Genomic DNA, 9,996 nt, shown 5'->3' with positions numbered 1-9,996 from the left:
AGTTCTCATGTTTTTCTAGTAAATTTGCACTTTATGGGAAAACAGTAAGTTGCTGAAGCATAGACTCTAAATCCCTGCTTATCAAAATCCATGTCGCGGAAAAGATCGATATACTCTAATAGAACAGTCAGCTGTCTATTATTTTCTGACTGTTCTATTAGAGTATATCGATCTTTTTCTGTGATATGTATTTTGATAAGCAAGAATTCATGGTAATGCACAAGTGTTCTGCCTATTATGCTAGCATTATGCTCAATGCTTTCAGGCACCTATTATGCTCATTATTATGCCAGCATAATCGGCGGGTCCCTACTGATTTAGTTAGCTAATCTGATACTGAAGCTGTGTATTATGCATGCATGCATGCATGCAGTGTCTCCTATGTAATATAGCTAATAGCCAATCTTGCAGTAACTGTAGCTATGTTCTCCATTCAACAAAAAGTAGTGATATCCTGTGCCAAAAACAGCCCAGCTGTAAAAAAAGGCGAGGCCAAGAATGCACAAGTACATGTTCATGGAGTAACTACAACCAAAAGACATGATATCAAAATCTGGCCAAGAAAGCATTTACAGTAAAGGCAATTTTATGTATTCGTTTTCTATATGCTTCACATTATCACATCCAGCTAGCTGTACATGTGTGCTTGCAATTAATGCAATACAAACAATACTACTGAGACGATAAAAGATGATTACACTGCATTGTTACCAAAATTAATTTAACTAAAAATTTACAATTGGTTTCTACTTGGCCATCTTTTTGCACTGTATATTAAAATAAAAAGATGGCCAAGTAGAAACCAATTGTAAATTTTTAGTTAAATTAATTTTGGTAACAATGCAGTGTAATCATCTTTTATCGTCTCAGTAGTATTGTTTATATTGCAAGCATACATCTACAGCTAGCTGGATGTGATAATGTGAAGCATATAGAAAACGAATTCATAAATTAAAAGTGCCTATACTGTAATGCTTTCTTGGCCAGATTTTGATATCATGTCTTTTGGTTGTAGTTACTCCATGAATATGTACTTGTGCATTCTTGGCCTCGCCTTTTTTTACAGCTGGGTTCATTATTTACATGAATGATCTCCCCTGTGCAGTTGTTCATGGTAAAGTTTTTTTTGTTTGCGGATGACACAAAATGCTTTAGACACATTAAAGTACCTAGTGATATGCAGCTTTTACAACACGATCTAAATTGCTTGTCAAGTTGGAGCACAACATCCCTTCTATCATTTCATTCCTCAAAAGTACTCATCTCTCATTTAAGTGTAAATTTACAACTTATTATAGCATCAATGACAATCCTATAAACTCCTCCCATTTACACAAAGACCTGGGTATTTTGATCAGTAATAATCTTAATTGGAATGAACATCATGACTACATCCTAAAGAATGCTTATAAAACCCTGAGACTTGTTCGAAGAACTTTTAGTAAAACCATTGTTCCATCAGTTACAGTCAAACTATATATATCCTTAGTTAGATAACAGCTTATGTATTGTGTACCTGTATGGCGACCTTACCTTTTGAAGGAAATCTCTAAAATCGAACAGCTTCATGCAATGTAGGGCGACCAAATACATTTTACATGACTTCACCTCAGATTAAAAAACACAGTTAATAAATCTAAATTTACTTCCCTTAATGTATACCTTCGAATATCAGATATAATGTTTTTATCAACTGTCTGAAAAATCCAACCCCAAGCTTTGACATCAATTCTTACGTATCTTTCTCCCAGAGTATTACAAGATCTAACTCAGTCAAGCTACACCATAACATACCCTTTATCAACAGAGAGCGTCATTTTTATATTAATCGAATTTGTCAACTTTGGAATTCCATCAATATTAGCTTATTTGCAGACACTATTAAAAGACGATTAAAAACCTTTCTCTGGAACCATTTTATCACACACTTCAGTTCCGATGACCCACATAAATTCCATTACCTTTGTCCTTGTGGCAGTTGTGTCAACAGTCAACCCATCATGAACTTTGATTACCTGTAGCTATATTAGTAACTTATAATCAATAGGTTCACTTACTAGTCAGGTTCACTGTGTCAAAAAATACACTTTCGTTCAAAGTTTATGGGGATTAGCAAACCTATACATTTTTGGAAAGCTTAGAACATGAGGAATCTGAAAATCAATGTTTATATTTGCTCAGATTCCTGCAAGGTCAGCATTTTTTAATTTCAAAGTGACAGCTAAAAATAACAAATTTCTAATACATCAAGTTTAATTTTGACATAAAAGTTTAATAAATGGATTCAACAAATTCTCTGGTGACATTTTTACACCTCTATTCATTAGAGGTGACAGTTAACCATGAATAATTGAAAGTTTTTACAAAGGGAATAGAAAAATGCCCATTATAATTTATATGCTGCAATAATTCAGGAATAATTTACAGTAAAAAAGTTAACGAATATTCTGGAATATAACTGGTGCAAAGTGTAACTGGTGCAACATATAATTGTGACCGGATTTCATATAACAAGGCTTCCACAGACACAAGATCAAACTTACGATTTTACCAGAAATGGATTGCTGGTCTAATATACACTATCATATTTCACACTGTACTTCCTTCAGCACTGGCAAGTCTGGTTTCTGTAGCAGCTTTCTTCCGACCCTGTCAAAGCCACGAGTGTGAGATTGGCACCATTAAATGGCCATGGCTTTGTGATAATGGTGTGTAGTGAGCTGGGACTTCACAGAGAGCTCGCCAATAGTGTTCTCAGTCAATTCGGAGTAATTTGAGGGCCATGGAGGGCCCAAACTTGGCCTCTGGATTCCAATCGTCTTCTTACTTCATTTTATACCCATATATTAAGACCACCGTCCACCCCCACCCTCCCACCCTATTACTACCGCCTGTGATATTATTACCCGCTCGAAAAAAGCTGCTCGAAACAGGGCGAATTTTGGGTATCAGAAATGTATACACCCACTCAGTGATAGCTAGTGAACAGATGAACAATTGGTGCAAATTTTGTTTGCACAGCTGTAGGCACTGGGAAGTTATTACACGATGATTCCTTAAAATCGCCATATCTCCTAACAAAGCTTTGTGCGTCGAAGCCTTGTTTTGTCAAATTCAGTCACACATGAATACATTATAGCCCATATAAGCTGTAACTTACCAATTGACGCTTAAAACAGGGCCACACTTTAATACCAACCCATGGAACACAAGGAATGGCAAGAGGCAGCCAAACAAGCAATCTGTATTATTGTTAGATCACGTGATGCCTCTCATAATATTAAATGTGACCGGATTTCATATAACAAGGCTTCCACACGCACAAAATCAAACTTACGATTTTACCAGAAATGGATTGCTAGTCTAATATACACTATCATATTTCACACTGTACTTCCTTCAGCACTGGCAAGTCTGGTTTCTGTAGCAGCTTTCTTCCGACCCTGTCAAAGCCTAGTCTCGCGTAGCCAGACCCTATTTCTCCGCACGGCGCTTATCGATTGGAAATTATAAGCGCCTGCTCCGAAAGGGTCTGGGGACTCTACAATAGAAACGTTCTGCAGGCAAATCACCTATTGGTTGGTGAGCGTTGATTGGCCTGGACCACGAACTAAAGAGGTGACAACGAACCAAGGATGTCTTCATCGAGTTTGTACGGCTTTCCCTTGCGTAGTTTTGGCGCGCGAATGACCAAGTCACCTCGTGAATGATGGCGAATGGACAGAGTGATAAGTGTTGCCTATGCCAGTCGCCAATTGATGACACCTCTTCTTAGCACAAGCGGAAGAAGCTGTATGGAGCAGGTGGTTCAGAAGCCAGGAGAGTCTTGGAAAGGATAAGTCTAGAGTACACTGAAAGACCATTGTCTTCCTATTGTGAGTGCAACAGTAATGCTTACTTGTGTAACTGCTGTAACAACCTGGCTAAGTCTGTTGAACGGATTGAGAAAGATCTGAAAAAGAAGATTGATGGCATCACAAGGAAGTTGACTAGATTGTCAGTCAATACTCAGTCACCTTCAGCGACAGCACATGTGGGACAGAAGAGGCCTAGTTTAAATTCCCAATTGCAGGCACCAAACAAAGTAGTTTGTCAAAACACCTCAATCTCCCAACCAAGTTCAACATCAAAAGATGTCAAGGTATGTTTAATAGCCTTACTGATCAGTATTATGTGCAAGCTTTTTTATAGGTTGTAATTGGACCACGCACATATAACATTGATGACCAACTACGCAAAACATGTGTAAGGAAGTTGGTTTACAGATCTTATAAATCACTTGCTAATTCATTGGTGAATGCTGAAGAAACCAGTGCATTCTTATGTAATGCTTTTGGGAGAAAGATCTGTAATGAGCTCACTGATATATGCAGCACAAGAATATCCTCAATGATGCGTGACAGTAATGAAGCTGTTAAACAGTTTAGATGGGAAACCATCTTTCTAGAGTTCAAAGCAAAGCTTCCTACTTTGGTTGCCTTAGTGAAGTTTATCTTACCCCATGTTAGCAAGACCCTGCTGTACTTTGTTATTGGAGTCATAATTAAAAGTCGATCACCTCACATGGCACTTGTCCAAAGAGCCGTATCAGTTATGTTGTATGCCAATGGCGCTAATAAACAGGTATGGACATACAGAATCTATGTCTAACCAAAATATACGATCAAGTATAATTTCAGGTATACAAGTGTTTGCAACCTTTAATGGTTTGCCTGTCCCACAAGCGGACCATTGCATTGGTGAACCGTCTGTCAGAAGACCATGATGTTGAGGTTTTGTTTTGGGCGGATGAGTTGAAGAAATATATAGAGGTATAGGTTTCATGTACATATATACCTACTTGAGCTGCATTTAACCATTCAATTGACCCGACCTTGTGCATTACAATATAAATTTTTTTTAAAGAACAATACATTCTCCATAAAATAGTTTGTAATGTCTTAGAGTCAGTTATACAGAGTTGCTATAGTTTATGAATGCCGTTTAATTATATTTTATATTTATAGGAGAGGTCCTTTAACTATGAAACAATTGGCAACATTGACATTGGTCAGTGTGAAGATTCAGCTGCTGAGTTCTCACCCAGCAGATCATCAGTACTTAGTAGACAAGTGTCTGCGAATAGTAGTGTTGTTGATCATAGTTTTACTGATGGTAGCGTTGCTGATGGTAGTGGTGAATCACAAGAATCTGAGTCTTTCTGGCCGGCTTCTGATACATCACATATAGAAATGGATACATCACTTACTTTTAATGAGTATTCATATATCCAGCCTGATACTTCTATCAGTGAATTAGACGTGTTCTATATTGCTCCTGCCTATAGTCCAGTGAGATCACCCAATGATGAACATAGTTTACCAGGACAACCTGTTACTATTGATCATGTAGCTCGTGCAAATGAAGACACAGTTGGACAACAAACACCAGTCAACACAAATGAAGGAGCCACAGCAGGGGATGTAGTGACAGTACAATCAAATGCTTGGTCAGGTTTCAAGATTACTATAGACAATGTGGACAAGAACTTCCATCCAAGCTTCCAGCGTATTCATCATCAAACCAAGTTGTTACACTGTGTTCATATGTATGCAGCTAAAGATCGGATAGACCTTTCTCTTTACTCTAATGCTCCACCACAAAATGTAGCCATCACTCCTGAAGATATCTTACCAAGTCTTAATGACCTGTGTAGTATAAAAGAACACTTTAAAGTACTAGTTTCAAGGTATGTTGGTATTCAGTAGTGTGTGTGTGTGTGTGTGTGTGTTCGATCGTTCGTTCGTTCACTCTCCTGGATGTGTTGTGCCATCTTATTTTCTTTATTATGTTCTGCTGTGCTGGCTGTTTGAGGGAGCAGAAAGTTGCAGCCATCAGAGCATCCTACTATCTCCACTGAACTGCATTTGGTGGAGAGCCGAATCAGCTAATTACAATAGTGTTTATACACTTGCTGTGTCATTATTATTATACTATTTGCTATAAAAAATAATGTATATATATATGCATACACAAAAGGGCTGCTATTGTTTGCTTATTTAGGATACTTGTACAGCAGATGGAGAAATTTTCAACACAGAAGAAAGATGTACTATGGCACATTCCATTTCTGTACAGTGAAGAAATGTCAATGAAATCTACTGTGGTATGAATATGTATATTGTGTTGTGATTTATGGATTTAATCTACGTATATCAGGTCCCACTGGGAGTCATTAATCTTAATGAAAACAAGATCGATGAGATGGCAAGAATCATGGATCAGATACATCGATATGTGCCTACTCAAACTAACAATGTGACAATAACTTTTGCAGACTCAGAAGAGACACTGACATACACTGAGTACAATTTTCATCCAATTTGCTGCAGTGGAGACCAGTTAACAGCAGCTCGTGAGCATACTGCCCAATCTGTACGCCATCATTCTGAGAATGAGCTGGACCGATTGGAAGGACTTGTACCTGTAGTTGATGACTGGCATACTAATATAACTCTTAGAATTCATTTCTTACTGTGAAAACAGCTTGTTTATATTTTACAATTTTGTTCACAGGTAATATGGAAATGGCTTTACTCCAAGCAGTCAGCTACACAGAAGGGCACTCTGTTTCAGCTTAAAAATGAGATTAACAGAACCAATATTCCTACTGATCCCAAAGACAATTTGAGAGCATGTGAAGATTTTTTAGGTGTTGTCCTAGATGCTCATGTTGTAGCAGCTGCCAAGACCATCCTGACTTCCAATGATTATGAAACAGTCTATGACATGGCTGCTGCTTTAGTTGAGCAGTATGTTAAAATTGAGCTACCGAAGCCTAAACCACCTCAACCAAGGCGACGTCGACCCAGGCAAACAAGGCGTCCTGGACAACCATGCCAATCTGTAGACAGTGTGCATGTCTATGCCACAGAAGTGCTAACTTTAGGGTTGTTATGGAGTGGATTCAACGATGCCATCAGGGAGGGAGATGGTGACAAAGTGATAATGTATTGGCAATTCCTGCTGTTTGCCTTCAAGTCTGGTGGTTGCAAGAATTATTCTGGTGAAGCTGTAAACCTTCTTAGTCAATTGCATATTTTATCCCCCAGATTAGTAGCGCAGCTGAAATGGGGGCGGTTTGTTAACACTAAAGGCAGAGCAGGATGCAACATCCCCTCAGACCTGCACATGGAACATTTGAATAAGAGGCTAAAAGGGATTCTAAGAAACCTTGGTCCTAACAACAGCTTTGGTACCATCCAGAGAGCAGCAAACACTATTGGTGTTGTGAGTGATGTTTGTCGTCAGTTTGCTAGAGAATTGGGAGTAGAGAGAGAGAGTGACTATCATAAAAAGAAATCAAATGAGAAGGACTTTAACATAGTTTTACGGACACTTGAAGAGAAGGAAGTTTTTGTCAAGAAAGACCAAAGGACACACAGCAGCTTTAAGTTGCCTAAGAGACTTTTAGAGCAAATCAACAAGGAAAAGCTGGACAAGTGGCTAAAGGAAAAGATTGATAGTATAATATGTAAACATTCGTAATCATAAGGATCTTTCTCACTGTAATATTAACTTTTATTTAGTTATTGTAAATTTAATTACTGTACAATGTTATCACCACTACTACAATCACTACATTTACAAGTTTTGGCACAGTTATCACAACATTTACATAACTGGATATCATCGCTGTTTTCAGAGCTAAACAAAAAGTTCTTGAAAAGAAGCTTTCTCCTACATTCTCTTTTGTTGGTGCCATAAGATTTCATTTGCACTGATGTACCTTTTGGAGGTTTTCCATACAACATACGTGCTGTTGCAGGGTTATGGTCTCTACCAGCACGACCACTCTCTTGTAAATATTCCTCAACAGTACCAGGTGTTCCAAAATGTACTACTGTCCTGATGTCAGGACAATCTATGCCCATACTAAAGGCTGTTGTTGCTATCACTACCCAGAGTTTTCCGTTGACAGTGACGAATGAGTTCAAAACTTTCTATTTCATTTTGCTGGTAGAGGCCTGGTGTACATATCTACAAGCCTAAAACAGTGGAATTTGGCAGGACTACCATATGGCTCAGTGAAGTGTGGTCCCATCAGTACTTCTAAAATATGGTACATTGTACCACAGTCAGCATAACTGCGACAAAAGATCAACATTGTAGGAAAAGAGAGGCGTTTGATCTTCAATTTTGCACTCAGTTCTAGATCTCTACAATAGTTTGCAATATCTGGAAGCTTTTCTGCATTGTAGAATATATGGCTTTGGCTGGGAGATAATCCAATGATGAGTGGGTTATCAAGTGACAGACGTTCTGTAACAACTTTGAGAACTTCTGAAGTTGCTGTTGCTGTCAATGCCATGATGTTTACAGAGGTAGGAATTAAACTACGCAATTCTCCAATCTTAGAAAATTCTGTTCGGAACTCATCACCCCTGCAAATGTAGTTTTTAAGCACAATATTATAAAAGCACACCTGTACAACTCACCATGTTTTCACACAATGTGCTTCATCAACAACCAAAGCCACTAGTCTCTTCTTGTATACTTCACTGCGTAACATGTTTCTGTATATTTTATTGCAGATAATGTTTTCCGGACTGGTGAACACAATTTCGACATTTCCATCCAACACTCTTCTTCTTTGACCCCAGTCTTTTTGCTGCTCACCGACAAACACAGCATTTATCCCTCTGCTTCTAAATTTCTCCGTAAGATCCATTTCAAGGGATGCTAAAGGGCTGATGCACACGACCAGGCTATCATTGCAATCTAGAGGCACAGTGTAATAAATGTGTCAGTGTGTGTTTAGAGTTCATACCTCTTATTCTATTAAATATTGGAGGCAAAAGAGCAAATATTATGGATTTCCCGTATCCTGTAGGCAATGATACAAAAACATCTCTTCCAGACAAAAATGCAGAAATCGCTTCAAGTTGTTTGGGCTTGAGGTTTGCTATGCCCATCTTTTCCGCTACATCAAGTATTGTTCTCTCTGGAGTATCCTCCGATTGTACTTGTTCAGTACCTGAGACTTGTTCAGTGAGCTGTCCATTCGCCATCATTCACGAGGTGACTTTGTCATTTGCGCGCCAAAACTACGCAAGGGAAAGCCGTACAAACTCGATGAAGACATCCTTGGTTCGTTGTCACCTCTTTAGTTCGTGGTCCAGGCCAATCAACGCTCACCAACCAAGAGGTGATTTGCCTGCAGAACGTTTCTATCGTAGAGTCCCCAGACCCTTTCAGAGCAGGCGCTTATAATTTCCAATCGATAAGCGCCGTGCGGAGAAATAGGGTCTGGCTACGCGAGACTACTAGACACTGGTGCTTGGATGCAAATTAATTGCTATATACTAGCGTATCTTCACAGCAAATTTCAAAGCATTCGGTTAAGCCATTGAGGAGTAACAGCCGATCAAAGTTAAAATTCACGAAGTTACCCCCGCCTACCTTACTTGGTTGTGTAATTATTTTGTTTCACTCGTGTACAGCCCAAGGCTTCCATTTTTTTCGCGATAAAAACTACACAGCCTTACTCACTGAGTCCTTCCGCGTGTCCATGACCCATTAATTAACCCGTACTCCACAGATCACTAACCGGCCTCCACCTCGATAAATTTCTAAGTTCTTCTTCGCCATTGCCTGTTGTTCCGTATATGGAAGAAGCCTTAGAAGAACAAAATTACGGGATCTTGTGTTAGAGATTTCCAACTAAATTAAATAATTAACATTCCATACATTCATTGGTATGACAAATATTGCGCTTTTTTCAGGGTCATTTTAGTGCAAACCCCACCTCAATCAGTGGTTCCTATCAAAAGATATAAGGAAAAGAAGTTGACAGTGTGATGATTTTTGTGTACATCATTTTCAATGCTTTTTATGTATATTGCATGGCACCAAACACAGTATTCAAAGTGTCATAAATCTAGATAAGAAACTAATAATGACATGAAATTTTCACCACATAACTATTTCATGGAGAACAGCATATGAACTAGGTAA

General features: G+C 38.5%; 2 protein-coding genes across 2 annotated transcripts; one reads left to right on the top strand and one right to left on the bottom strand.

Moving 5' to 3' along the window:
* Window positions 1-3,488: 3,488 nt before the first annotated feature.
* LOC136266174 (uncharacterized) lies at window positions 3,489-6,535 on the top strand. The gene is made up of 6 exons (XM_066061171.1): window positions 3,489-4,141; window positions 4,192-4,623; window positions 4,680-4,811; window positions 5,007-5,728; window positions 6,043-6,145; window positions 6,199-6,535. Exons 2-6 carry the CDS (start codon window positions 4,390-4,392, stop codon window positions 6,517-6,519), a joined length of 1,512 nt encoding a protein of 503 aa, XP_065917243.1. The 5' UTR covers window positions 3,489-4,141; window positions 4,192-4,389; the 3' UTR covers window positions 6,520-6,535.
* A 1,013-nt stretch (window positions 6,536-7,548) lies between these two features.
* Window positions 7,549-9,191, bottom strand: LOC136266175 (ATP-dependent DNA helicase Q1-like). The gene is made up of 3 exons (XM_066061172.1): window positions 8,810-9,191; window positions 8,478-8,760; window positions 7,549-8,423 (listed from the first exon to the last, which is right to left on the bottom strand). The coding sequence occupies exons 1-3, from the start codon at window positions 9,051-9,053 to the stop codon at window positions 7,988-7,990; spliced, it is 963 nt and encodes a 320-aa protein (XP_065917244.1). The 5' UTR covers window positions 9,054-9,191; the 3' UTR covers window positions 7,549-7,987.
* Window positions 9,192-9,996: the final 805 nt, after the last annotated feature.

This window comes from Dysidea avara, chromosome 9 (genome assembly GCF_963678975.1).
Source record: "Dysidea avara chromosome 9, odDysAvar1.4, whole genome shotgun sequence".
Classification (NCBI taxonomy): domain Eukaryota; kingdom Metazoa; phylum Porifera; class Demospongiae; order Dictyoceratida; family Dysideidae; genus Dysidea; species Dysidea avara.
This window is presented reverse-complemented; position numbering and strand designations above follow the sequence as displayed.